The sequence below is a fragment of the Hemitrygon akajei genome, chromosome 4 (genome assembly GCF_048418815.1).
Source record: "Hemitrygon akajei chromosome 4, sHemAka1.3, whole genome shotgun sequence".
NCBI lineage: Eukaryota > Metazoa > Chordata > Chondrichthyes > Myliobatiformes > Dasyatidae > Hemitrygon > Hemitrygon akajei.
In genome coordinates, this window is record NC_133127.1 from 73,442,045 (window position 1) to 73,469,817 (window position 27,773).

The 27,773-nt window shown below is 38.3% G+C and overlaps 1 protein-coding gene across 2 annotated transcripts; it reads left to right on the forward strand.

Annotated features, from left to right (window-relative positions):
* Positions 1–45: 45 nt before the first annotated feature.
* Positions 46–25,236, forward strand: cetn4 (centrin 4). 2 transcript variants are annotated; one of them, XM_073042837.1, is made up of 6 exons: positions 46–204; positions 6,648–6,803; positions 15,335–15,463; positions 15,565–15,702; positions 17,812–17,861; positions 25,048–25,236. In XM_073042837.1, the coding sequence occupies exons 1-5, from the start codon at positions 202–204 to the stop codon at positions 17,815–17,817; spliced, it is 432 nt and encodes a 143-aa protein (XP_072898938.1). In that variant the 5' UTR covers positions 46–201; the 3' UTR covers positions 17,818–17,861; positions 25,048–25,236. The 2 variants fall into 2 exon arrangements, with proteins under 2 accessions (XP_072898938.1, XP_072898937.1); XM_073042836.1 differs by lacking the exon at positions 17,812–17,861.
* The last annotated feature ends 2,537 nt before the right edge of the window (positions 25,237–27,773 follow it).

Below are 27,773 nucleotides of genomic sequence, written 5' to 3' on the forward strand. Positions count from 1 at the left end.
TAATGCCGACTCTTAGTTCAGGATGGCCAAGCGGCGTGTCAGTTACAATGACGTCACGAGCGCCCGCCCTGACTGTTGACCATATCGTGATTTGTCTGGGAAACTAAGTAAGAGTTTGTTTACGTTGGAGAGGAGGCAGTTGGTGGAAGATTACAACGTTCACAGCTTGTTCTAAATAGTTTGATTGTACGGCTTTAAGCAATGGTAAGTATTTTAAAATAATTTATTTCTAAGCAAAACTTATTGATTGAGCCGAATAACATGCTTCTATTTCCTCAAGAAATTCTGCAGATGATGGCAGTCTAAAGCAACACACACACACACAATGTTGGAAGAGCTCAGCAGGTCAGGCAAGCATCTATGGATGCGAATAAACAGTCGACGTTTCGGGCGGAGACCCTTCAGGGCTAGAAAGGGAGGGGGAGGACGCCAGGATAAAAGAGGGTAACTAGAAGGTGATAGGTGAAGCCAGGTGAGGAATGCAAGTTAAAGGGCTGGAGAGGAATGAAGCTGATAGGAGAGGAGAGTGGACTGTGGGGAAAAGGGAAGAAGGAGAAGTGACAGGGGGAGATGATAGGCAGGTGAGAAGAGGTAACAGGGCAGAACGGGGATTAGGAGAAGAGGGGAGGGAAAGGAAAAATAACTGGAAGGAGAAATAAATGTTCATGCCATCAGGTTGGAGGCTACCCAGATGGAATATAAGACGTTGCTCTTCCATCCTGAGAGTGGCCTCATCAGATCCCAACAGGTATCAGAACTGGGATAGAAGTGGGAATTAAAATGGTTGGCTACTGGGAAATTCTGCTTTTGCCGGATGGAGCAGAGGTACTTGATAAAGCAGTCCCCCAATTTATGACTGGCCTCGCCAGTGTAGAGGAGAACACATCGGCTGCACTGAGAGCCCAAAAGATTCACAGGTGAAGTGTTGCGTCACCTGGAAGGACTGTTTGGGGTCCTGAATGGAAATGAGGTAAGAGGTGAATGGGTAGGGATACTTTGCCACTTGCAGGGGTAAGTGCCAGGAGGATGATTACTGGGGAGGGATGAATTGACAAGGGAAAAAGGGACCAATCCCTGTGGAAAGTGGGCAGAGAGGAGGTAAAGATGTGTTTGGTGGTATGATGGTGGAAGTTGCGGAGAATGATGTGTTTGATGCAGAAGTTAGAACAAGAGGAACTCTATCCCTGTTAAGGCGGTGAGAAGATGAGGTGAGCACAATGTCCGCGAAATGGAGGCAACGCAGGTGAGGGCAGCATCAATGGTGGAGGAAGGGAAGTCCCTTTTTTTGAAGAAGGAGAACATCTCTGATGACCTGGAAAGGAAAGCTTCATTCTGGGAATGAAATGCAGTTATTGCTTGTGATTTCCTTTTTAACTGGCACCACTTCAGTATTTTGGGTGAATAAAACAAATCTTATGTAAAGTACCTGTTTAATGCCCTCTCCACCCACCAACTAAGAAATATTTCTGACTCTGTAAGTAGTTGGTTTTCAGCTGCTTTCTCTCTCCTTGCCCTCCCCTCCAACTCCTTGTTGCCGATAAATAAATGTGTGTTGAAAAACTAACAAAAATTGCAAATGCTTGAAATCTAAAGTAGTGAAAATGTAGGAAACAAGTCAAACAACATTTGTGTAAAGCGAAATGTGGTTTACATTATGATGAAGGGCCTTGGACTGAATAGGTCAACTCAGAACTACCTGAAGTCATCAGTAGTGCTCTCAAGTAAAAAGATATTGACTGATATTTGTACTGATGCTAATACCACATAGCTTCATTAACATTCTGGTCAAATATTGATTAAAAGCAGAATTCCAGACATGATAATGATTGCCCTGCATACAAACAACAATTAATTATAGTGGTCGGGTAGATTCAAACTTGGCTCAGAGGTAGGAAGAAGAGGTGGTGGTTCAAGGTTGTTTCTTGGAATGGAGACTGGTGACTAGTAGTGTGCTGCAGGGAATGAATTTGGAATCCTTGTTATTCATTATTTAAATAAATGATTTGGATGTGAATGTACAATGCTTAATCAGTAAGTTTGGAGATGACACTGAATGAGGAAATGTTGATGGTGAAGAAGGTTATCATAAATTATAAGGGAAGTGGACTAAGGAGGTAGCAAATATATCTCAAATATAGTTAAGTGGGAGGTGATATAGTTTCGAAAGTCATTGGATTTAGACTATGAAAGGTAGGGCACCAGGAACTAGGAGTACAAGTGAAATTTTTGTAAAGCGGTGTCAGAGGTAGACAGGTGGTGAAAAAGGTTTTTATCACAGCATTAAACATGGGATTTGAGACATGCTGCAGTTGTACAAGTCATTGGTGTACTGTGTACAGCATTGGTCACTCTATTGAAGAAAAGTTGTCAAACTAGAAAGAGTTCAGAAAAGATCTACGAGGATGTTGCAGGGCTTTTGGGCTAGTGTTGTAGAGAAAGTTTGGCCATGCTGTTTTTTATTTTTTGGAGGATAGGAAAATAAGGGGCAACCTTGAAGAAGTGTTTAAAATTCTGAAAGGCTCAAAAGGTGAATGGTAACAATCTTTTCCACAGGGTAGGTGAATCTAAAACTAGATCCCATTGGTTTAGGGTGAGAGGGGAAGGATTTAAAAGGAAACTGAGGAACAACTTTTTCATGCAGATGTTGGTGAATATATGGAATGAGCTATCAGAGAAAGTGGTTAAAGCAAGTACAATAGATGCACTGTGATAGGTTGAACTCAAATCAAGGGTGATGAACTTAGAGCATGGATCAGTACATGGAACTACAATGTTGTTGTCATTACAGAGACAGCTATAATAAGAGCAGGAATGGCTGCTGGATATTCCGTGTTTAAGATGTTTCAAAAGGGACAGGGTGGGAGGTAAAAGGTGAAGGAATGGCATTGCTAATCAGGGATAATATCACAGCAGCAGAAAGGTAGGACATGGAGGGATTTTCAGGAAGGATTCCTGGCACAAAATGCAAACAGGCCAACCAGAGGAGAAGCAACACTGGATCTAGTACAGGTTGAGTACCCCTTTCCTGAGATTCCAAAATATGAAAACTTCGGCAATCCAAAAGGCTCCCAGGCAATGTGCAGATCTCTGCATCACAAACTGTTTTGAGAAATGTCCTCGCATAATTAATGAACTGAAATTAAATGAATTTTTTTTTAAACTGCATAAAGTGAAAGATTAAGATCTCAGTTGTGTATCATAAGCATCGGAGTGAACTATGTATCTTAATGGTATACTAATCATGAAACAAGCAACGATCTATCACAGCGAACTGAAAATTGAAGGCAATTGTGAATATTCAGCAAGTTGGTTTCAGAAATTTAAGAAATGCATAGCGTTAAATTTTCAAAGCATCTGCTGATCACGAAAACCTAACACTATAAAAAGTCTATGATGTTGATTGTAGACTTACAATTAAAAGATTATGGTAACCTTTTAATCAAAACATGGCATGGTAGGTGGAGACTGAAAGCCTGCTGTTTGTTGTTGTTCAACAGCAGATTCAGGTATTCCGCCAATACTGCCATGCTGCTTTTGTTACCCTGCACACATTATATTTTCATTATACTAATGTTATGTAATATTTTTTACTGTTCAAAGTTCAACCTGTACTAGGCATGAACCTGGTCAGTTTTCAGATCATGGGGGAAATGTGGAGGTTGTTTAGGGAAATACACACAAAATGCTGGAGGAACTCAACAGGCCAGGCAGCATCAATGGAAAAAAAAAAGTACTGTCGACGTTTCGGGCTGAAACATCAACTGTACTTTCTGCATCTGCAGATTTTCTCTTGTTTGTGGTTGTTTAGGGAGCTCTTGTATGGGTTTCTAGATAGATTTGTCCCATTGAGGCAGCCAAAGGATGGTAGGGTGAAGCAACCATGATTAACAAGAGAAATGAACACCTTGTCGAAAGGAAGAAGGAAAGATGCTTAAGGTTTAGGAAACAAGGCTCTTAAGATTTAGGAAGGCAGGGCTCTTGAGAGTTACAAGGTAGCCAGTACGGGGCTTGAGAATAGGACCATAAGACATAGGAGCAGAATTAGGCCATCTGGCCCATCTAACATGGCTGATTCATTTTTCTATCTCCTCCTCAACCCCAGTTCCCGGCCTTTTCCCCTTAACCTTTGATGCCGTGTCCAATCAAGAACCTATCAATCTTTGTCTTAAATACAAGGCAACAACCTGGCCTCCACAGCTGCATGTTGCAACAAATTCACCACCCTTTGACTAAAGAAATTTCTCTGCATCTCGGTTTTGAAAGGGTGCCCCTTTATCGTGAGGCTGTGTCCTCTTGTCCTAGACTCCCCTACCATGGGAAACATCTTTTGCACATCTACCCTGTCTAGGCTTTTCAACATTCAAAAGGTTTCAATGAGATCCCCCCTCATCCTTCTGAATTTCAGGGAGTACGGATGTAGAGCTATCAAATGTTCCCATTTCATTCCTGGAATCATCCTGGTGAACCTCCTCTGGACCCTCTCCAATGCCAGCACATGTCTTCTAAGATGAGGGGCCCAAAACTGTTCACAATACTCAAGGTGAGGCCTCCCTAGTGCCTTATAAAGGCATGGCATTACATCCTTGCTCTTGTATTCTAGACCTCTTGAAATAAATGTTAACGTGGCATTTGCCTTTCTCACCACTGTCTCAAGCTGCAAGTTAACCTGAACAAGGACTCCCAAGTTGCAGGTTACAACATGACGTTGATAGGATGCAGAACTGGATAACAAGTGGCAGATGGAGTTTCATGTGGAAAAGTGAGGTGATGGAAGGTTGAACTTGAAGGCAGACTGCAGGGTTAATCGCAGGATTCTTTGCAGTCTGGCGGAACAGGGAGATCTTGGGATCCACATTGATAGAATCATGTTCTGCCTGGGATGGTGTTAGAGGCAGATACATTAGGGACATTTAAGAGATTTATCTAGCCCTTCGTTTCTCTTTTATCCATTTCCGCTAAGATGGCGGCATGCTCAGATGCTGTGGCCTCTGGGTCCTACCAAAGGTGTAATTGTTTGTCCGTTACACTTATTTTTAATGCTACTGCGAACTAAAAACATCAAGTACTGCAGATCTCGATAGCAAATTGCTCAGTAGCGAAGGAGCTGGACTTTGTACAGAAAGATATTGGAGATGGTGTGCAGTCTAATAAATGGCGCAAATGTCTTGGATATTTTTATTGTGATCTTAAGATCCTGTTGGACATTGTTAATGTAGAATACTGTGAGTCCAATTCACTGGTTCATTGGTGAGGCTGATGGCAGGGAAGCTATGTGGCCTTGGTTGTGGCGTGAACCAGGCCCTTATGCTGTAGGGTCGCCTGTTGCAGCTGCTCAGAGGAGGAGATAGCAGCAGAGATGTGGCATGATGTGACATCCATGGTGGGTTGGTGACTGGTTGCTTCTGTTGGTACTGTGCTTCAGTGTTTGCTCAGTGAAAGATAAACTGGACTGCATTTGTCTGTGGCCGCAGTAATGTGTTATGATTGGACTGTTGAGTGCTTGTTCCTGCTGACAACATCCCATGTATGATCAGTCTACAGGGTAGGACACACTGTGTGTGAGACTGTATGTTTACTGCATTTGTAATTATATGTGCTATATGAGCCTTGTGCTATGTATTGGTACTGTGATTTGCACCTTGGCAGAGGAATGCTGTTTCATTTGGCTGTATTCATATATGATTGAATGACAATTAAACTTGAATTTAAATATTTGGGAGGGGAGCATTGGATTTATCTTGCAGTAGGTAAAAAGGCCGGCACAGCATCGTGGGCCAAAAGACCTGTACTGTACTATACTGTTCTATGTTCATTGGTTCATGGAGGGGTAGGGCTTAGTGCATGGTTCCCAACCTTTATTTTATGCCCTTGGCCCCTACTATTAACTGAGAACTCTGTGGACCTCAGATTGCGAAACCCCTGGCTTAGAGGAATATGATTTAAATGCAGGAAATTGGGACTAGCTGTGAGGACATCATGGTCAGCATAGGTTGGTTGGGTTGAAGGGCCGGTATTTGTGTTGGATAAGGCTAGGTGTGGATTCATGCTTATGCGGTTCAGCAGTTCTTCAGATAACACAATAATTCATGCCATGCAAGAAGATTTTCAGGTCACATCCCTTCTTCTGGCTTGAAAGAGAATAGGGGAGTCTACTATTATAAAGAGGTGAGAGAAGGGGTAAAGCAAGAGTTGGTATCTAATTGGGGGGGTGATAGGCAGGTGTAGGAGGGAAGAGTGGAAATAGCTGAGAGGTAAAGTGAAGGAAAGAGAAGGCTGCTGGTGATGGAATCTGATAGGAAAGGAAGGGGGAACATAGAACCAAATAATGGAGGTGGGGTGGGCAGATGGAAACAATGGGAAGGAAGGATAAAAGAGAAAAAACAGCTTATTAGTCTTTGATTGCTTGAGTAAAGTGCCATTTGAGACACAATTAATGGAATAACCTATATTTATTCTGCTACGATTTAATTACAAACCTGATCATAAGTGCTTAATGATTAAATATTAGAATTGAAATTGGTTTATTGAAAATGTATTTAGATATATTGAAAAAGTTAGCTTTGCAAGCCATCCATACAGGTCATACAGATTATTTTAAATATATTTAACCATTTAAAGTATATACTAATAATATTTTTTTTCTTTAGGCATCCGGCTTCAGAAAAACTCCTATGGGATCTGCGCAGCGCAAAAAAACTGCTCCAAAACCTGATCTTACAGAAGAGCAAAAGCAAGAAATCAGAGAAGCTTTTGATTTGTTTGACACAGATGGCACAGGAACTATTGATGTAAAAGAAATCAAGGTGCTTTCAAATAATAATACTAATATTATGTTAAATTGTATGGATTGATAGGTTTCAATTCTCAATGGTGTCATTAGAAGGTGTATTTCTTTCATCTACGTGCCTGTCTAAGAGTTCTTTTAAGTGTCCCTAATGTATTGGCCTCTACTGTCACCACCGGCCATGCATTCCAGGTACTTAGTACTTTATGTGTATTTAAAAAAAATCTTTTGATACCTCCCCTAAACTTTCTTTTATACATCTTAAAAGGATGTTCTCTGGTATTAACCATTACTGCCCTGGGAAAGAAAGCTGTGGCTGTCCACTTTGTCTGTCCCTTTTTTAAATCTTATACACCTCTATCAAGTTGTCTCTCATCCCCTGTTGCTCCAAAGAGAAAAGCTTTAGCTCACTCAACCTTTCTCTCATAAGATATGTTCTCTCATCTCGGCAGTATCCTGATAAATCTCCTCTGCACCCACTCTAAAGATTTCACATCCTTCCTATAATGAGGTGACCAGAACTGGACACAATACTCCGAGTGTGGTCTAACCAGAGTTTTATAGAGTTGCAACATTACCTCATGGCTCTTGAAACAGGTCTCCCAACTAATAAAAGGCAAACATTCATATGCCTCCTTGCCACCCTATCAACTAGTGTGGCAACTTTGAGGAATCTATGGAATATCAATCCCAAGGTCCCACTGTTCCTCCATACTGCTAAGAATTCTGCCATTAACCTGGTACTCTGTCTTCAAGTTCAACTTTCCAAACTCTGTCACTTCACACTTTTCCAGATTGAACTCCATCTATTACTTCTCACCCTTTAGAATCTGGTAGAAATACTTGCATCATCATTAGCTGCTCATTATGTAGTGGAAGACTGGTGGTCAGCAAATGTCCTTTTATTTGAGAAGGGCTGCAAGGGAGGGAAGTTATGGGAAAGGATTCCAATGACAGAACCCTACTTGCATTTGGAAAGACATGGACTTTTGCAAGGTCCTTGGCAAGGTTCCTTGTGGTAGGCTGATCTGGAACATTAGATCACATAGGATCCAGTGTAAACTAGCCAATTGCTTACAAAATCAGATGAGTGGTGGGAATCACAAGATGATAGTGGAGTGTAGTCCTGTAACCAGTGTTGTGGGTGCACTGTTGTTTGTCATCTGTTTTAACATTTTGGATGAGAATGCAGTTGGAATGGTTAGAATTGGTGATTTGGTAGACAATGAAGGAGGTTATGTGGGATTACAAGAGGATTAAGATCAATTGGGAAAGTGGACCAAGGAATGTTAGATGAAATTTAACTTGTTCAAGTGTGAAGTGATTTATTTTGCAAAATTAAAGCAGGAGGTGGCTTGCACAGAAAATAGCAGGGCCCTGGGGGGCGGGGGGGGGGGAGGGGGAGAGAGGGAGAGATAGAGACCTGGCAGTATAAGCCCATAGCTTCCTGAAAGTGGCAACAGAGTTAGACAGTGGTGAAGAGTGCTCACTCCTTTATCAATCAGGGCAATGAGTGCAAGAATTCAGTCATATTACAGTTGTATGAAGCATAGTAATATTGTATGCAGTCCTGGTCATTTACTTAGGGAAGAATGTTCTTGAGCTGAAAAGGATGCAGAAAAAAATCCTGAATGTATTACCAGCACTGGAGGGCTTGAATTATAAGCAGAGAGCGGATAGGGTGTTTTGTTTTCCTCCCTGGAGTATAGGAGGCAGAGGGATGAACGTGAGTGGCATAGATAAGGGGAATAGCCAAGTTGTTTTTCTTCTTCCCTCCCCCATCCAGGTTAAGGGAGTATAAAACTAGAGATCATAGATTTTCGGATGAGAAAGTTTAAAAGGTGATTGGAGGGGTAACCTTTTCATACAGAGGGCAGTGTGTATATGGAACAAACTGTTAGGGGAACCAGTAGAGGTGTGTACAGTTACAATATTTAAAATATATTGAGACATATACATAGCAAAGACTTTGAGGGATAAGGGCCAACTCCAGGCAAATGGACAACATGATTGGCATAGACAAGTTGGACTGTACAACCCTTTATAAGATACAGACGGCAGAGTTTACTTGGCTTCAGTTATCGGGCAAGTAACACATATAAGGCTGAATAAGCAACACACACAAAATGCTGGTGGACATAGCAGCCCAGGCAGCATCTATAGGAAGAAGCAATGTCGATGTTTCGGGCTGAGACCCTTCGTCCTGACGAACGTTCTCAGCCCAAAATGTCAACATTGCTTCTTCCTATAGATGCTGCCTGGTCTACTGCGTTCCACCAGCATTTTATGTGTGTTGCTTGGATTTCCAGCATCTATACTAACTTTATATTTTAATTTTTGTTATACCAACCCTTTCTTATAATATGGGTGGTTTGTATCTTTTATTCAACTTTTTTTTGTTTGAGTTGCCGTCTTGAGACATGGGGGCAATCTTAGTGTTAGATTGCTTGCTTGCCTCTTTTTGGCTTTTTTCCTGGGGTTTTGAGGGTGGAGGGAGGGGGATTTTTCTTTTTTATTTTCTTTCTGCTTGCTTTGTGCTTAGTTTTACTTCATGGGCTTATATGAAACTACAAAAATGGCTGCAGTGTCGTGACTTCCGGTTCCTCCCTGAACTTACTTTCCTCTTCCGGATTCATGAGTTCATCTTTTTTTTAACCTTATGTGTTAATTGTAACAAATATTGTCAATATGGATAGGGTTATTAATTTTGTTTCTTGGAATACTAATGGTTTAAATCATCCGATCAAATGGAAAAAAATATTCAAAGTATTCCATAGAATGAATGCTAATGTTATCTTTGTACAAGAGACTCATGTTAGGAAGGTGGATAGTCAATGCTTTTTTAGGTTTTGGAAAGGCCAACAATATCACTTTTAGTTAATGTTTATGCTCCAAATACTGGTTGTCCTGAATTTTTTAAGTGTCTATTTACATCCTTTCCCAATTTGAATCAGTATAGACTGATAATGGGTGGGGATTTTAACTGTTGTTTAAACCCTTCGATGGATAGATCCAAGTCCACACAAGTTCTTCCGAGTAAATCGGCCTCTCTTATCAACTCCTTTATGACTGATTCAGCAATTTGCGAAATTTGGCGTTTTTTACACCCCAATGACAAAGAGTTTTCTTACTTTTCTCATGTTTATCATAATTATTCAAGAATTGATTACTTTTTCATTGATCACCGTTTACTTACAGATGTTATAGATTGTAAATATGACTCTATTACCATTTCTGATCATGCACCTTTGAAGTTATCTATTAAGATAATGGATTCATCTATTAATACTAAATCTTGGAGGTTCAACTCTATTTTATTGCAGGACTTAGACTTTGTTAATTTTATTAAACAACAAATTGATTTGTTTTTCTCAACAAATTCTACAGCAGAGATCTCTAGTGGAATTTTATGGGACACTTTTACAGCATTTATTTGTGGACAGATTATTTCATACTCTGCTGGAGTTAGGAAACAAACTAATTCTAAAATATTAACATTGGTTGACAAAATCAAAGCAATTGATAAGATTTATTCAGTGACTCCCAGCAAAAAACTTTATAAAGAAAGAGTGGAACTTCAAATGGAGCATAGTTTGTTATTATCCTCTTCGATTGAAAATCAGTTAATTAAATTGAGAACCCAGTTTTATGTATATGGAGATAAGTCTGGTAAATTATTGGCTAATCTATTGAAAACTGCTTCGATTAAACGACAGATTACTAGGATTCGTAAACAAGATGGCACTCTGACGATTGACCATAAAGAGATAAATAAAGCCTTTCAAGATTTTTATAATTCCTTATATCAATCAGAATTTGCTGAGGATTCTTCTATAATAGATGAATTTTTAAGGAAATTGAATATTCCAAAATTAACAGTAGAGGATAGTGTATTCTTAGATACACCTATCACGGAAATTGAAATAAAAAAGGCTATTTTTTCAATGAATTCCGGTATAGCTTCTGGTCCAGATGGTTATTCTGCAGAATTTTTAAAATCTTTTTCCTCTATACTTTCTCCTTGGCTTTGTAAAATTTTTAAAGATGTGTTAATTATAGGTAAATTGCCACAATCTTTTTATGAAGCTTCTATTTCTTTAATCCTTAAAAAAGATAAATACCCTATTGAATGTGCATCCTATCGGCCTATATCCTTGCTGAATACTGATTTTAAGATTTTTAGTAAAATTTTGGCTACTAGATTAGAAAATATATTACCTCGAATCATTTCTGAAGATCAGACTGGATTTATTAAAAATCGCTATTCATCTTTTAACATTAGAAAATTAATTAACATTATTTATACTCCTTCACCCAAAATACCAGAATGTGTCATTTCTTAAGATGCTGAAAAAGCATTTGATAGAGTTGAATGGCCGTATTTATTTAATACGATGCAGCATTTTAATTTTAGTTCAAAATTTATATCATGGATTAAGTTAATATACTATAAACCCTTGGCTTTGGTTTTTACCAATAATCAAAGATCCCCTTTTTTTCAGTTATTTCGTGGTACAAGGCAAGGCTGTCCTTTAAGTCCTTTATTATTTGACATTGCTTTGGAACCTTTGGCTGTAGCCATTCGTGAATCACCTAATATTTTGGGTATTACTCGTGGGGAGGGGACGTATAAGGTATCATTATATGCTGATGATTTGTTACTATACATATCCGACCCTGAAAGATCTATTCCTGCTATTTCGTCCTTGCTTGCTCAGTTTAGTAACTTGTCTGGTTATAAATTGAATTTTAATAAGAGTGAATTATTTCCATTAAATATGCAAGTTCCAATTTATAAACATTTACCATTTAAAGTGGTTACAGATTATTTTACTTATTTAGGCATTAAGATTACTAAAAAAAAACATAAAGATTTATTTAAAGTTAACTTTTTACCCTTAATTGACCAAGTTAAGCAACTTGCTATCAGGTGGTCTCCGCTATCTTTGTCATTGGTTGGTAGAATTAATGCTATTAAGATGATGGTATTACCCAAATTCTTATATCTATTTCAAGCATTACCAATTTTTATTCCTAAATCTTTTTTTGATATTATTGACTCTAAAATATCTTCTTATCAATGGCAGAATAAAAATCCTAGACTAGGTAAAAAATATTTACAGAAGCCTAAGAAGGAGGGTGGTTTGGCTTTGCCAAACTTGAGATTATACTATTGGGCAGTTGATATACGATATTTAATATTTTGGACACAAGAATTGACTGTAGCTGCCTGCCCACAATAAGTAAATTTGGAATGTAAATCTGTACAAGACTTTTCATTGTTTTCAGTCTTAGCATCTTTGCTTCCTTTTTATTTATCTAAATTGAGTAAACAAATAACAAATCCTATAATCAAATATACATTGCGAATTTGGTTTCAATTTCGTAAATTTTTTGGTTTGAATAAGTTTATTTTATCATGCCCTATAATATCTAACTATTCTTTTCGGCCCTCTTTTATGGATCAAGCTTTTCTCTTATGGAAAACAAAAGGTATAACATGTTTTCGTGATTTGTTTTTAGATGATAGTGTTATGTCCTTTGAACAGCTATCTAATAAATATAATATGCCTAAAACCCATTTTTTTTTTAGATATTTGCAAGTTAGAAATTTTTTGTATAATGAGTTACAGTCTTTTCCGAAATTATGTCCATTGGACATTACCGAAAGAATTTTAGCTCTGAACCCTTGTCAAAAGGGTTTAGTAGCTATTATTTATAATATGATCATGAAAATACAGCCAGAAGTATCAGAAAAAATTAAGAAGGAATGGGAAGAAGAACTTCATTGTCTTATATCCACTGAACAGTGGGAGAAAATCTTACTATTAGTCAATACGTCCTCTATTTGTGCTAAACATGCCCTAATACAATTTAAGGTTGTACATAGAGCTCATATGTCTAAGGATAAACTTGCTAGATTTTACTCTTATGTTAATCCAACCTGTGACAGATGTCATTCTGATGTTGCTTCATTGACCCATATGTTTTGGTCTTGTCCTTGTTTACAAAATTACTGGAAAGATATTTTCAGTATTATTTCAAGAGTTCTGAATATCAATTTCCAACCACATCCTTTTACTGCAATTTTTGGTTTACCAATGGTGGATAATAGTCGTTTATCCTCTTCATCTCGACGAATGATTGCATTTGTTACATTAATGGCTAGAAGATCTATTTTATTGAACTGGAAAGAAATTAATCCTCCAACTATATTTCAGTGGTTCTCTCAAACTATCTCTTGTTTGAGTTCAGAAAAAATTAGAAGTGTTGTTTTTGATCCTTCAGTTAAATTTGAAGAAACTTAGAAACCATTTATACAACATTTTCATATGAGTTAAATTGTCTTTTCCTAAACCTCACTTTGATTATCATTAATTATTTGGATGGAGGTTCAGAATTATTGGCACTACTGTATGTACTTAACATTATGCAATGGCCCATGTTGGTTAGTTTTTTTTCTTTCTCTTTTTTTGGTTTTTTTTTCTTTTTGTCTCTTTTGTTCATAAATACTTTGAGGTTGGGAGGCTATATATATTGATTATTATATATTTGAATGTCTACTTAAACTATTAATTATGTACTCTCAAACACTTTGTATTCATGTTTCATTTATGTTTGTTTAAAAAATTAATAAAAGGATTTAAAAAGAGGATTTCCAGCATCTGCAGATTTCCTCGTGTTTGCTTTTTAAATAAGCCTGAATAAGAGTGTTTAAATAATCTAGGATCCTATTGAAATAATCTAGGTTTGACTAGGGATTGAAGGAAAGTTTATATCAGGAGTTACAAATTTCTTTCCTTGGGATCCAGCACCAATCTGATTTTCCCAATTTACCTCCGTATTGAAATCCACCACGACTGTTTTAACATTTCCTTCTTTGTACCCCACATCTGAGTGACTGATTGGAGGTCTGTATGTAACTCCCATCAGGATCTTTTTACCCTTACAGTTTCTTAACTTCACCCACAAGAATTGTACGTCTTCGGATCCTATGTCACTGCTTTATAAGGATTTGATTTCACTTTTTATTAACAAAGCCACTCCATCCACCCCTCTGCTCACCTTCCTGTCCTTTCAATACAATGTGTATCATTGGGTGTTAAACCTCCAGCTGTGATCCTCTTTCAACAATGAACAAGGCCATACTTGCCAATTTTTAACTACATTACAAGATCATTTAAACATAATACCATCAGTCCTGTATTCACCACCCTCATTTTCAATTTTGTTTCCATGTTGCCTGAAGTTAAATAAATGATCCCTTTCTATCTTATTCTAATAATGTTCTATCTTCTATCTAATGATGTTCTCTAAACCTTTCTGTGGAAAAAATAGTAATATTCCCACATTCATCAGGACACTTGGCCAATGGTTGTTCAAAGTGAAAATGGAGTACAGTGGATTCTAGTTAATTGGGTCTGCTGTTTATTTGGGACAACTCGTACAGAACAAAAGCTAATTGGAAAAAATTGCTGGAATTGTCTTCATTTATTTGGGACTCTACACTACGTAATTGGGACAGGAGACTGTTGCCAAACAGGTTGTAAGTACCATCAGTCACTTGCACTGATGTGGTTGTTAGACGCTACACCACGTTAGAGCGATCAGTTGTGTGTGTTCATGTTATGTTATCCATTTGGGCTGACTGACGCTGATTTAAAAGACAGTGATTTATGATAATCCTGTGCCAGGAAATATATTGATGGATTATGACACTACTTTTGCAGGAAGGCAATAGTGGTAGTCCATTATCTGCACTAGGTGTCTGAGTTGATTTTGTTCATTTACAGTCAATCAAAAGAAAATGGCAGCATACTCTGGATGAATTTCTCTGTCTATAACTGTTAGAATCTAATACAAAGTTGTATACTACAGTAGTAGTATTAGTAATGTTCCAATTTGTTCTGTAATTCATTTAAATACATAATTTGTTACACAGTTAAACATGGTTTCTTTTTTTTATACCGTTTCTAATTATTTCCATGAAACTGGCTAATTGGGGCAGCCCCTTAATTGGGCCAAAATGTACTGGCCCTGATGTGTTCCAATTAACCAGAATTCACAGTATTTGGAATGGAATTAAAAATGTCAAGTTCAATTATTGGGAATGAGCAAACCCACTGTCAAAAAACAGAAGGAACAGCTTGTATATTTATCTAATTAAGTAGCTCCAGTTCCATTTGTAAAAGAGTGACATCGGTCATATCCATCTTCTCAGAAGTCATAGAACTCAAGTGGAGCGAAGCCATTCCTTGATCTCGAGGGATTGCCTAGGAAAAGAAAGTAAAAATGCTATCTGCATTTACAAAAAAAAACATAGATACCAGATTTACAGAATTACTCATACAGCAACATTCTAATTTTAGCATTGTAGATATCAATCCAATTTCCTCTGTAAGTAGAAAAGTGTGGAATACATATGCTGTAATTATTAATTTTATACTGCTTCTTTTCAGAATGACCTAAGATTAGCTAATTTGAACTGGCTTAATTTGTTAGTTATATTCATACTAATAGAGCTAATAAAATTATATGTTAACTTTTTAGGTTGCCATGCGTGCCTTGGGGTTTGAACCTAAAAAAGAAGAGATAAGAAAGATGATTTCGGACATAGATAAAGAAGGATCTGGTAGCATCGATTTTAATGACTTCCTAGCAATGATGACTCAGAAAATGGTGAGATGCCATCCAAACCTGTGTAAGATTAAGATTGTTTCTTTGATATTAATGTCAAAGTATGCACTAATAATAATACCAATTCATTAATTTTATTTTAGAGTGAAAAAGACTCCAAAGAAGAAATTTTGAAAGCCTTTCGGTTGTTTGATGATGATGGCACAGGAAAGATATCATTCAAAAACCTGAAGAGGGTTGCTAAAGAATTAGGTGAAAATCTGACTGATGAAGAATTGCAGGTGATTATTTTTTCTTATTGTACTTTCATTATTTAAGAGCTTAACTTTTTTGTTTTCCAATTCTCGTTTATATGGTGCTTGTGAGTGACTTAATCAAAAAACAGTTTTACTATGTGCCTTACAGACACAGAAGCAGACCTTTCAGCCCATTTATTCTGTGCCGAACCATTAATCGACTTAGTCCCTTTGACTTGCATCTGGACCATAGCCCTCCATACTCCCCTCATCAATGTACCTATCTACATTTCTCTTAAATGTTGAGATTGACTACTTGTGCTGGCAGCTCGTGCCATGCTATCACCACCCTCTGAGTGAAGAAGCTCCCCCTCGTATTCCCCTAAAACATTTCACCTTTCACCCTTAACCCATGACCTCTAGGTGTCGTCGCACCCAATCTTAGTGGGAAAAGCTTGTATTCATTTACCCCAACTATACCCCTCTTAATTTTGTATCAAATCTCCTCTCAATCTTCTACGTTCTAGGGAATGAAGTCCTAACCTATTCAACCTTTCCCTACAACACACACAAAATGCTGGTGGAACACAGCAGGCCAGGCAGCATCTATAGACGTTTCGGGCCGAGACCGTTCGTCAGGATGAAGGGTCTCGGCCCGAAACGTCTATAGATGCTGCCTGGCCTGCTGTGTTCCACCAGCATTTTGTGTGTGTTGTTTGAATTTCCAGCATCTGCAGATTTCATCGTGTTCAACCTTTCCCTACATCTCTTGTCCTCAAGACCCAGCAGCATCCTTGTAAATATTCTCTGCATCCTTTCAATTCCATATTTCCAAAACTGCATGTAATACTCTAAATTAGACCTCAACACCATCTTATACAATTTCTACATAACATCCCAACTCCTGTACTCAATACATTGGTTTATGAAAGCCAATGTGCTAAAGCTTTCTTTACAACTCTACTTGTGATGCCACTTTCAAGGAATTGTGGATCTGCATTCCCAGACCCCTCTGTGAGACTCCATAAGTTGGTTAGACATGACTTGCCACACACAAAGCCCTGTCTATCATAAATACAATCTTTTAGAATAGCTTCCAATAACTTTTCCACTACTAATGTCAGGCTCACCAGCCTGTAATTTTATGGCTTATTCTTAGAACCTTTATTAAACAACTGAACAATATTAGTTATTCTCCAATCCTCAGCACCTCACCTGTGGCTAAGGACATTTTAAAATCTCGGCTAGAGCCCCTGCAATTTTTGCACTAGCTTCCCACAGGGTCTGAGGGAATACCTGGTCAGGCCCTGGGGATTTATCCACCCTAGTTTGCCTCAAGACAGCAAACACTTCCTCCTCTGTAATCTGTATAGTGACCATGACCTCACTGCTGCATTTCTTCACATCTATAAGACTCTGTGTCTGTCCCCCAAGTAAATACAGATGCAAAAATTCCTTTAAAGATCTCCCCCATCTCTTTTGGCTCCACGCATAGATTACCAGTTTGATCTTCTAGAGGACCAATTTTGTCCGTTGCTGTCCTTTTGTTCTTAAAATATCTGTAGAAGCCCTTAGGATTCTCCTTCACCTTGACTACTAGAGCAATCTTGTGTCATCTTTTAATCCTCCTGCTTTTCTTCGAAGTGTTCTCTTGCATTTCTTATACTCCTCAACACAATCTCCAAGGAGCTGCAGCTGGGTGCACTTTGTGCAGATGTAGTTATCAGGGAGACTGGAGATCTCCCAAAGTTCCCTCGTACCACGTTCATACGAACATACCACAAACTCTATACCCATTCTCATCACACTAGCTATGTACTAGCAGAAGAAGAAACTTATCGGAAACTTAGAGCCTGTCTGCTTGCCCAAGCCTGTTGAACCAAAACTGAACCACTCTAACACTGCCTTAAACTTGAAATCACTAAAAGAAAATTGACTCCATTTAAACAATAGCTTGTTTTTAAAATTCTCAAACTTGTTTTCAAACCCCTTTCTCACTTCATCTCTTATTATTACTATCATCTGTACTCAACCTTCAAGATATTCAAGACATTTCCAATTTGGGCCTTTGAGTATGTCAAAGTTTAATTGAAAATTGCATTTTAAATTTTAATTATGATGACATTATTCACCTTCTGTTGCTGTTTTTCTTAGAGGTAAAGTCACTCGTTTGGGGAGGTGCTGTTGGACTTGCCTAGACAAATGTATGCAATGCATTTTGGTATATTCATTGTAATCATAGTGCCATGATGTGGAGGGAATGTAGGTTTAGAGTGGTGGATGGTTGTCAATTAGCACTGATTTATCCTGAACTGGTTCAAGTTTCTTGGGCATGTTTGAAGCTGCAATTATCAAGGTACTGACATATTTTCCATCATAGCCCGTAATTCTAAATTTAATATCACTGAAATTGGGAAGAAGTGGTGGCCATGTAAGCCCCTCAAGCCTATTGTGCCATTTTATAAGACCAGTGGTTGATCTGATTAATGTTCTCGATTTTTGCTGTCACCTAAATCCTTGATTTCACAGATGTCCCCATATAGCAGCTTTTTTATGCCAACGTTTTCTTAGATTTTTCTTCTTTGCTTTGCATTTTTCCTCTTCCTCTCTTAGAAATTGTTTCTCTGCCTTGTGTCTGTCTTCCTCCCTAATTAGCTTTTCTCAGTTTCTGTTTATCACTCTTAATCTCTTCTCCACTTATGTCAATATTTCTCTCCTTTTCACTTTCCCTTTCTATCCTTAATATTCTTCATTCTCCTCTTCAGTTTTTCTTTCATCTCCCTTTCTAAATAAACTTTTCCGCTCTTCTGAATAAACACATTGATTTAGTTTAGGTACAATTTTTATTTTGTGGTTGAAAATCAGTAGAACAGCAGACTCTAGAAATCTTAAATAAAAATAAAAATGCTAGAAGCACTCACAGAAGAAACAGCACCTGTCAAAATAAAACAAACTTGTGTTCCAGGTTGAAGATGCTTGTGTCAGAATAGTGAAATTGAGAAAATAAGCTAATTTTATGCTTTAGAGAGGGTTGAGAATGGACGATACGATAATAGGAATCATCCAGATCCATGAATGATTTCAGTGTTTAAACAGTTATGTGATTAATAAGATTAATGAGGGCAGATAGAAAGAGGGGAAACAGAAGGACATGTTAACAGTTACAAAATCCAGAGCTGCTGCTGAACCTGAACCACAGAGCCATCAAATGTTCTTTGTATGATGTCCATTTCATTTCTGGAATCATCCTTGTGAACCTCTTCTGGACCCTCTCCAATGCCAGCACATCTTTTCTAAAATGAGGGGCCCAAAGTTAAGGTGCTTAGAATGCAGTCTACTCCACAATGGCAAAAGCAAAGGTAGATTGGGTGATTGCTTAGTCTGGTTGGCTTGTCACTATACGTTCTCCATTCCGTTCCTCTGAGCTCCATATCGGTGACTCTTGTACTGTTTTAACACAGCCCAGCATAAGCCTGACAACACATACCGTATATCATATGCCTAGTTTTTTCACAGTTCTTGGGAGTCTATGAAATTTAACAAATTGATTTAATTTGTTTTTTTTTTGGTTTGGATTGTAACTGACTGGTTCTGCTGCAAGGTTATTCATTTGCAATATGAACTCTACATAGACACTGCCTGATCATCAGGGCATTTCTAGCATTTTCATTTTGGTTTTCAGTTTAGCCACTGTTCTGGTCTTCACTCTGGTCTTCCTTTCTTTGATTCTCCTTGCTCACAGCCCTCATTAAATTGTTAACCAGCCAGCCCTGTAAGTATTGGAATCACTTGGGAAACCATGACCTAGGATGATCAGATTGTCCCATCTAAACGTTCTCTCCCATTCCCCCCCCCCCCCCCCCCCACTCCCAACACAATAATTTAATTTGTTGTTGTTTTTTTCAGTTTTCCGGTTTTGATGATATATTTTTGGCCTGGACTTTTTTTTTCCTCTCTCTCATTCCACAGAGGTTACCTTCCTGGAGTATTTCCAGTATTATCTGTTGTTAATCCTGTTATCATTTTCTCCCTGTTTTTCTTTTAACATGCTTTTTTCTTATCTGTTTTTCACTTTATTTCACTTTTGCTTTGATACTTTTTTTATGTTCTATTCGGTTATTTACAAAATATCAATGAATTTTCTGAGTGGCTTCCACTTTTTTTAGGATAAGGTCTACTGCTCCTACCATTGCATTAGGTGGCGATATTTACTTTCTTAAACTCTGTTTCAGTTACAGCCACCCCTCACTTCCACCTGCCTCACCACTCTCCATTCCACACCCCAATTCCCCAACCAATGCTGTAGCAAGCAACCAATAAGCTAAAGTTCACTACTTGGGGATTTGTGGTTGATAAAGCCACATCCTGTCATTTCATGTACAATGCACCAACTTGCAATGCTGTAATTACACATTGGCCTTGTGCTTTATACTTATTCCTTGTAATTGTTATTTTTATACTGCAGAAACAGAATAGTACAGTAAAGAGAAAAGATGTTAGCTTCATTGAATCTGCACTGGCTCTTACGAAGAGCAATTCAGTTAATTCCACATGCAGTTCTTTTTTTTCTATTCTCTGTCAATATTTTCCTCTGCTGTATATTCTGCAAAATTTCACTACTTTTTTCTCAAAAATATAGTGCCCAAATTTTGACGGCATACTCTAGCCGGAGAAAATCTTTGCCTGGAAAAACAGAATAAATTTCAGAGGCAGGTTACATCATGTTGACACTGCTATGTAGTAGAATGACAATACCAAAGTGAAGGGGCAGGGTGGGTGGTTGAATCACTAGGCCCTAGTGGTGTTTAATATCCTTAGCTTTTGACTTCTGTACCTTTTATACATTCCAGCATCAAATGTTCAAACTGCATTGTTAATCTATTTTGCCATGTTTGAAGATTTATGTACAGATTCTTAAGTCCTCTTTCAATAACTTAGTTAATTGGAATTTGTCATGTGTGAAACTGAAGGGTTCTTTGAACACAATCTCACAGTAGTGGAGTGAGTTACTGAGGGAAATGAGTGAATTCACCGTCGTCATCATCAGGATGACAGTTGTCAGCAATGAATGTATTAACAAAGAACTATGAACTGATAAATTAGTTTTGAGCTCTGAAATATTGTAGTAGTTCATGCAGAGCATGCCAACCATAGGAGAAAGACTAGCATTTCTACAGCACTTTTCATGACATGATTGAAAACATACTTAATCCTACGCCTTGCATTCTATCCATGGAAATATCTGTGTCAGTTTTGGCAGGCATGATCATTTCATTATCCTCATAGAGATGAAATAATTTTGTAGTACCGCACTATAAATGTGATCGATTCTGTTTTTGATTAAGTAGCAGCAGTTTTGTATAAAGATGTGCAAAGGTACAGTAGTGCTATAGAATAGAAATGGTATACTGTAAGCAGAGCCAAAATGATCTTTAGCCAATATTAGGTTGAATTTTTGTACACTCTGAAGTAAATATAATGGACAACTAATAGGAAGATGAGCTTGATATACGTCCACTTCCATCCTTGACGATGGAATGAGAAGACAAGGCTAAAATATTTCCTGCCTTTTCATTCCAAGTACAAAGTGGATGTTGAACACTACCTCATCCTGATGTCTGCACCAATAAAGTATTTAACTAATTTGTGTCAGCCCATGAGATGTCAAGTATGGTGCTGAATATGGAGAGGTTATGGGACAAGAAAACATCCCATCTGTGCTATCACAACTCTAGATGAGCTGTTTTAATAGAGTCACAACACTGGCATCCATCTAAGGAATTTGTCTAGTCACATTTTGTTAACAAAAAGCCGAACAAATTAATTTTATCTAATTGCTGTCCATTAGTTTACTTGCAACTAAAATGACGAGAGGTGTTTCAACAGTGATTTCAAGTGGCATTCATTCTCCAATAATGTACTTATTTGGGCTGTTTGCATTCAGCCACCCATTTCCTTACTTTGGACAAAAAGCCAAATTAGGTATTTGAGAGTAACTGCCTTTGACAACAGTGGGTATCAGATAGATAGCTGAGATGTAAAATGTAGAAGTAAGATTTTGGGGAAACCCCCTCCCCCCCCCCCCCCCCATTGATTGTTGTCATAGCTAACACACGGAAAGAGGAGAAGATGATTGTGTTTGTTGGAAGCCAATTATCTCATTTCCAGGAGTTTTTCAAGATAGAGGTTGACTCCTTTCCATTGCCTCATTTGTGATCCTTCTGCCATCATAAGGTTAGAACTAGGGAAATCTGTTAATTGATTACTACACTTGGTTCCATTCATAATTTCTTACTTCTGGGTTGTATTATTTTTCAGAGCTGGATTCTAATTTGTCAGTTCAGTGTTCTTTGGATATGTATGCATTAATGCCAACTTTCATGACTTTAACAGTGTTTCAGTTTTCCCTCAGTAATTCTCTTCCACTACTAGATGTAGGTTTTTTAAAAACCCTTCAGTTCTACACCCAATAAATTCCAAATAAGCACAAGACTACAAACCTTTGAAGGCGCCAAGACAGATTAGCAAAGTAATTAAGAAATGATATGAGGTGCTGAACTTTACCAAGGCATAGAAAATAAAAGCAAAGAATGTTAAATACTAGGCCAAGAAATTCACTGCCATCAATAAAGTCATTTCTGATGTATAGTAGTGTCAGTATGTTGTACCCTGCCTCTGAAATTTATTCAGTTTTTCATAATGATGTATTCCCTTTGTAAACTTGAACAGATAAGTAGCTAGTGTAATTTATCAGGGAATATTTATCTGCAACAAATGTCAAAGACTCCTACAACGTAGAATTAGGCATTTTGACTTATCAAATCTATGCTGACCATCAATCAGCCAAAAATCCTACATTGATTCCATTTTTTTTAAAAAAGTCTCCTTATTATTAGATCCTGCTAGCTTCTACCATCGACCTACACGTTAGAGATTAATTTATAATGGCCAATTGTCCTATCGATATGCATGTCTTTGGGATGTTAGAGGAAAGCAAAGCACCCAGAGGGAATGGGTGAGATTGTTAGCCCCTCACAGACAATACCCAAGGTCAGAATTGAGTTCGGGTATCTGGTACCGTGAGGTAGTGGCTTTACTAATTGTGCCACTATGCCACCCTGCGTCCTCTTGACATTCTTCAGTGTGTCCAAAGCCATTAATATTTTGAAGGTCATAATGGACTAAAGTAGTGGTCGCCAACCCGTTGATCGCGACCTAATTTGGGCTCAGGGTTCTGTATGTAGCAGAGCAGCTACCTCGCTGCGATCTACTGAAAGTCAACCCTCGAGCCAAACTTTTGTTGGCCGATAGATCCTTCAAGAGGGGCAGGTGCGTACCCTGTCACACTCCTTGGTCGGTCGGTCACTCTCTCCGGACTGCAACCGCCACAGGGTCCTCCGGCCCTGACCTTGTCCTCTCACCCCACCCGCGACTAGCCGCACCTGGCCAAGGCGACTGGTGGCGGGCAGGTGGGAGGCTGGAGTTCGGGCCCGGACGCTGTCTAATGAGGCGATGAAGCCTTCAAAACTGCTTCGGTACCTTGAGTCCAAGCACCCTGCACTTAAATACAAACCCATTGAGTTTTTTGAGTGAAAAAAACGTGAGCAAGCGGGATAGAAGCAAGTGCTGATAGCCATGTAATCTAAATTGTGGAATAGACTGGACATAAGGAACCTATTTCGAGTATCACTGCATACCGATTGTATTTAACATCCTCCCCCCCCCCCCACTGTTGGCTGGTCCGCAAGAATATTGTTAATATTAAAGCAGTTTGCGGTGCAAAAAAGGGTGGTGACCCCTGGTGTACATACATTATTTCTACTTCTGGGTTGTGGGGTTTTACTATCCATTTTTTCTGCCTGGTGCGCATGCATGTGACTAACCACTTTAGCAGGTCGATCTTGCCTTTCACTAAGGCCGAGGTAGGGGATCTTGGGCTTAGAAAGGTTGGTGATCACTAGACTAAAGACTTGTATGATACTCTGGCTACAGACACTGAGAAAAAACTTCATAAGTTTGAATTATGAAAGCATGTGTACATGATCCTGTGCTTACATAGTTTTGTTCCAATGGGTGGAATAGAACAGAGTTTCTAAAGTGATTGTACTATGGAAAACTTCATTGATGATGAGGGACTAGCTATCAAGGATACATTTTTTGGGTATTCTTTGTTAAGATGTGTGGTGAACTAGATATACCTGTCTGACTGCTCCTGTGGCTCCTCCCACAGACCCTGCTGACTGCTCCTGTGGCTCCTCCCACAGACCCCTGTATAAAGGCGACTGTGGGCTGCTGCTCTCCCTCATTTTCCCCAGGATGTAGTGCTGTTTATTCTTCCAGTTAATAAAAGCCGATATCTCACTTCCTAAGTCTCAGCGTGAGTTATTGATGGTGCATCAAGATGCTTGTCTCTTGGCTCTCCAAACACTTCCCATCTTACAACCTCTAACCACCTTCCTACCTTCCTTCAATTCATCCTCTGAAATAAATTGGCGTTTGATGAAGCATAACGAACAAAGGTTAATAATTGATAAGCCTGGACAGCTGAAAGTAGATGTACATTACTGGATAGAAGCCAATCTTACTATGAGCAAAGAGAAATAATCCAGGTGCGTTTTAAAGAAAGGTTGAACTATTAAATAAAACTTCAGAAAGGATTGACTCTGGTATGAGTTACAAGAAAAAGTACATCTTTTTGTAAATGCATAGAAACATAAGTGAATAAATAGAGGCAAATGAAATGCTTATGATTAATAAAGCAAAAGAGAAAATCAAAAAGAATGAGTCATTTAGAAGTGTCATTATATTTAACCAGGTGAAGCATTCCATGCCTTAAAAAATTGAAAGTACACAGTACATGTTAAAGACTTTGGGCAAATAGATAAATGTTGTTACTTCTAATTTACTTAACTTTTTTTTGTGACCCTACTGTCCAATCTAACCCTATTCTCTTTCTGCACTTGATTCCAGTTAATACATTTTATTTCATCGTTTTGACCCTCTTTCTGTTTTTTAATCCTCAAATTTCATTAGTCAAGAAAATGTTTTATTCATCCCATTATTCACCTGGTCTCCAGATATCTCATTGCCTTTGTCATGTTTTATATAAACCTGTACTTCCAGCAAATGAAAGTACAAAAATATTGAGTTTAAAGGTATAGAAAAGTGATTGATTAATGCCAAATGCTCTGAAATCAACTGCCCCTGAATAACTAGTCTATTGTAAGCAAACCACTGGCTTTGAAAGTGTGGGTATGATGTGTTTTATTTGTGTTTGTGTGCAGATATGTACATACTACTCTGATAGATTTTCTAAATTTAGATTTTTAGTCATTGTGCATGAAATACTGTTCCAAATGTTTGAAAGATTTTTTTATTTTTCATAAACAGGAAATGATAGATGAAGCTGACCGTGATGGTGATGGTGAGATAAATGAACAGGAATTTTTGCGGATTATGAAAAAGACAAGCCTCTATTAATTTCTATGATGTTGTCCACTGTCCTTAAGTAGTACTAGTTGTGAATTATGTTTATTTAATAAAGAAAGAAGAAAAGCCATTGAGGTTTGATATATTTGATATATTTGTGTTTGGTATGATTTATTTAATATAAATCCTAAAAATATCAATTCCAAACAATTGATGCATATTATCCTTCATTTACATCAAAACTTTGTTCTTGCATGCAATCAATTGAAACACAATTGTTTCTGTATATGAGCACTTTGTCCCTAGGAGATAATGTAATTTTGTTACTTCCGTATTCTGGCCATACAAATTATGAATTTTTATTTGTGCACATTTGAAATCACTTGTTTTCCAGTAGTATGTTTACAGCTGTTCCTAATTAAGTTGCTATTATTACTCAGAGTTGAGTCCAATATTTCTTTACTAAATCACTTACATGTCCCAAACTCAGTATTTTCTCTAAAGTACTTGGCAATTTTGGAATAGTTTTTAAACTATTTTCAGTTTTAACATTTGAATTTGAAGAGTAATAAACTTCTGTGAGAGATGTTTTTGGGGTAAACAGACAGCAATGTCAAATTACTTCTTGCAATTACTAATAAAATGATATGTTCATTGCATCAGATAAGATTTCAAAGGATTGAACTTAGATACTTTGGTGTGGTCTTGTTTGCTTAAAAATGAATAAGATGAAATTCAGCTTTTTTCATAGGCAAACTAAGGATGCTGCAAAATGGGAAGGCATAACACTTCAGGCACTCATGCCAAAAATCATTAAAGCAATTAAGTACCTCAGCATCAGTTCTGCTCACTGTTATTTCTAAAATTTGACCAGTAGTACCAATTGTGATTGTTAATATTTAGAAAGAATTCCCAATATCAGGTATACACCCAGTGTTGACAACATCAAAACCTGTAAAGTCTCTTTGCGTCAGATTTCATTATGGCCTGGAATGGAAACACCAAAGTCCTTGAATGGAAAAACCTACAAAAAGTAATGGGCACAACCCAGTCCATCATGGGTAAAATCCTCCGTAGAATTGAGCACATCTACAAGGAGCACTGTTGCAGGAAAACAGTATCCATAATCAAGGACCCCCACCAACCAGGCTATTCTCTCTTCTCACTGCTCCCATAGCCTCAGGACCTGCAACACCAGGTTCAGGAGAACTTATTACCTCTCAGCCATCAGGTGCTTGACCAGAGGGGATAACTTAACTCAACTTGACTCACCCCATCACTGAAATGTTCCCACAACCTATGCACTCACTTTCAAGGACTCTTCATCTCATGTTCTCAATATTTATTGTTTATTTTATTCTTTTTTGTTCTTTTCTATTTGCGGTTTGTTGTCTTTTGCATATTGGTTGTTTGCCTGTCTTGTTGGGTGCACTCTTTTATTAACTTTATTGTATTCTTGGATTTACTGTGATGCCCACTAGAAAACAAATCTTAGGGTTGTAGCAACACAACAAAATGCTGGTGGAGCGCAGTAGGCCAAGCAGGAAGAAGTACAGTCGACGTTTCAGACCGAGACCCTTCGTCAGGACTAACTGCAAGGAGATAGTGAGAGATTTGAAAGTGGGAGGGGGAGGGGGAGATCCGAAATGATAGGAGAAGACAGGAAGGGACTACTTCTTCCTATAGATGCTGCCTGGCCTGCTGCCATTAACCCTGCAGTCTGTCTTCAAGTTCAACCTTCCAACGTCCATCACTTCACTTTTCCACGTGAAACTCCATCTGCCACTTGTTATCCAGTTCTGCATCCTATCAACGTCATGTTGTAACCTGCAACTTGGGAGTCCTTGTTCAGCCTAACTTGCAGACTGAGTCGGTGGTAAGGAAGGCAAATGCCACGTTAGCATTCATTTCAAGAGGTCTAGAATACAAGAGCAAGGATGTAACGCTGAGGCTTTATAAGGCATTGGTGAGGCTTCAACTTGAGTATTGTGAACAGTTTTGGGCCCCTCATCTTAGAAAAGATATGCTGGCATTGGAGAGGGTCCAGAGGAGGTTCACAAGGATGATTCCAGGAATGAAAGGGGAACGTTTGATAGCTGTACATCCATACTCACTGGAATTCAGAAGGATGAAGGGGGATCTCATTGAAACCAAACTTAGTGCTGTGAGGAAGTAGAGGTGCCGGTGAACTTTCTGTGTGTTGGACCAGGATAGGATTTTGGTGATGTTTATTCTCGGGACTTGAGGCTCTCAGCCCTCTCGACGTCATCACCATTGATGTAAACAGGAGCACGTGCACAGTCCCTATCCCCCATTTCCCACCTGAAGGCAACGTCCAGCTCTTTTTATTTTTGTTGACATTAAGGAAGTGGTTCTCATGACACCATTTTACTGGGCTTTCTAGCTCCTTCCTTACTTCAACTCATCGTTATTTGTAATTCAGCCCACTGGGGTGGTGTCATCTACAAATCTGTAGACAGATTTAGAGCAAAATCTAACCACACAATTGTTTATATATCTGGAGTAAAGTAGGTGACTAAAGATGCAGCCTTGTGGGGCACCAGTGTTAAGGATTGGAATTATACTACTGGAGGCATAGCTATAATCAATAAATTGTCTAAGCTGGGTGTCTTTACTGTCCAGATGTTCTGGTGATGAGTGTAGGTAGGGTCGGGGCGATGATTTCT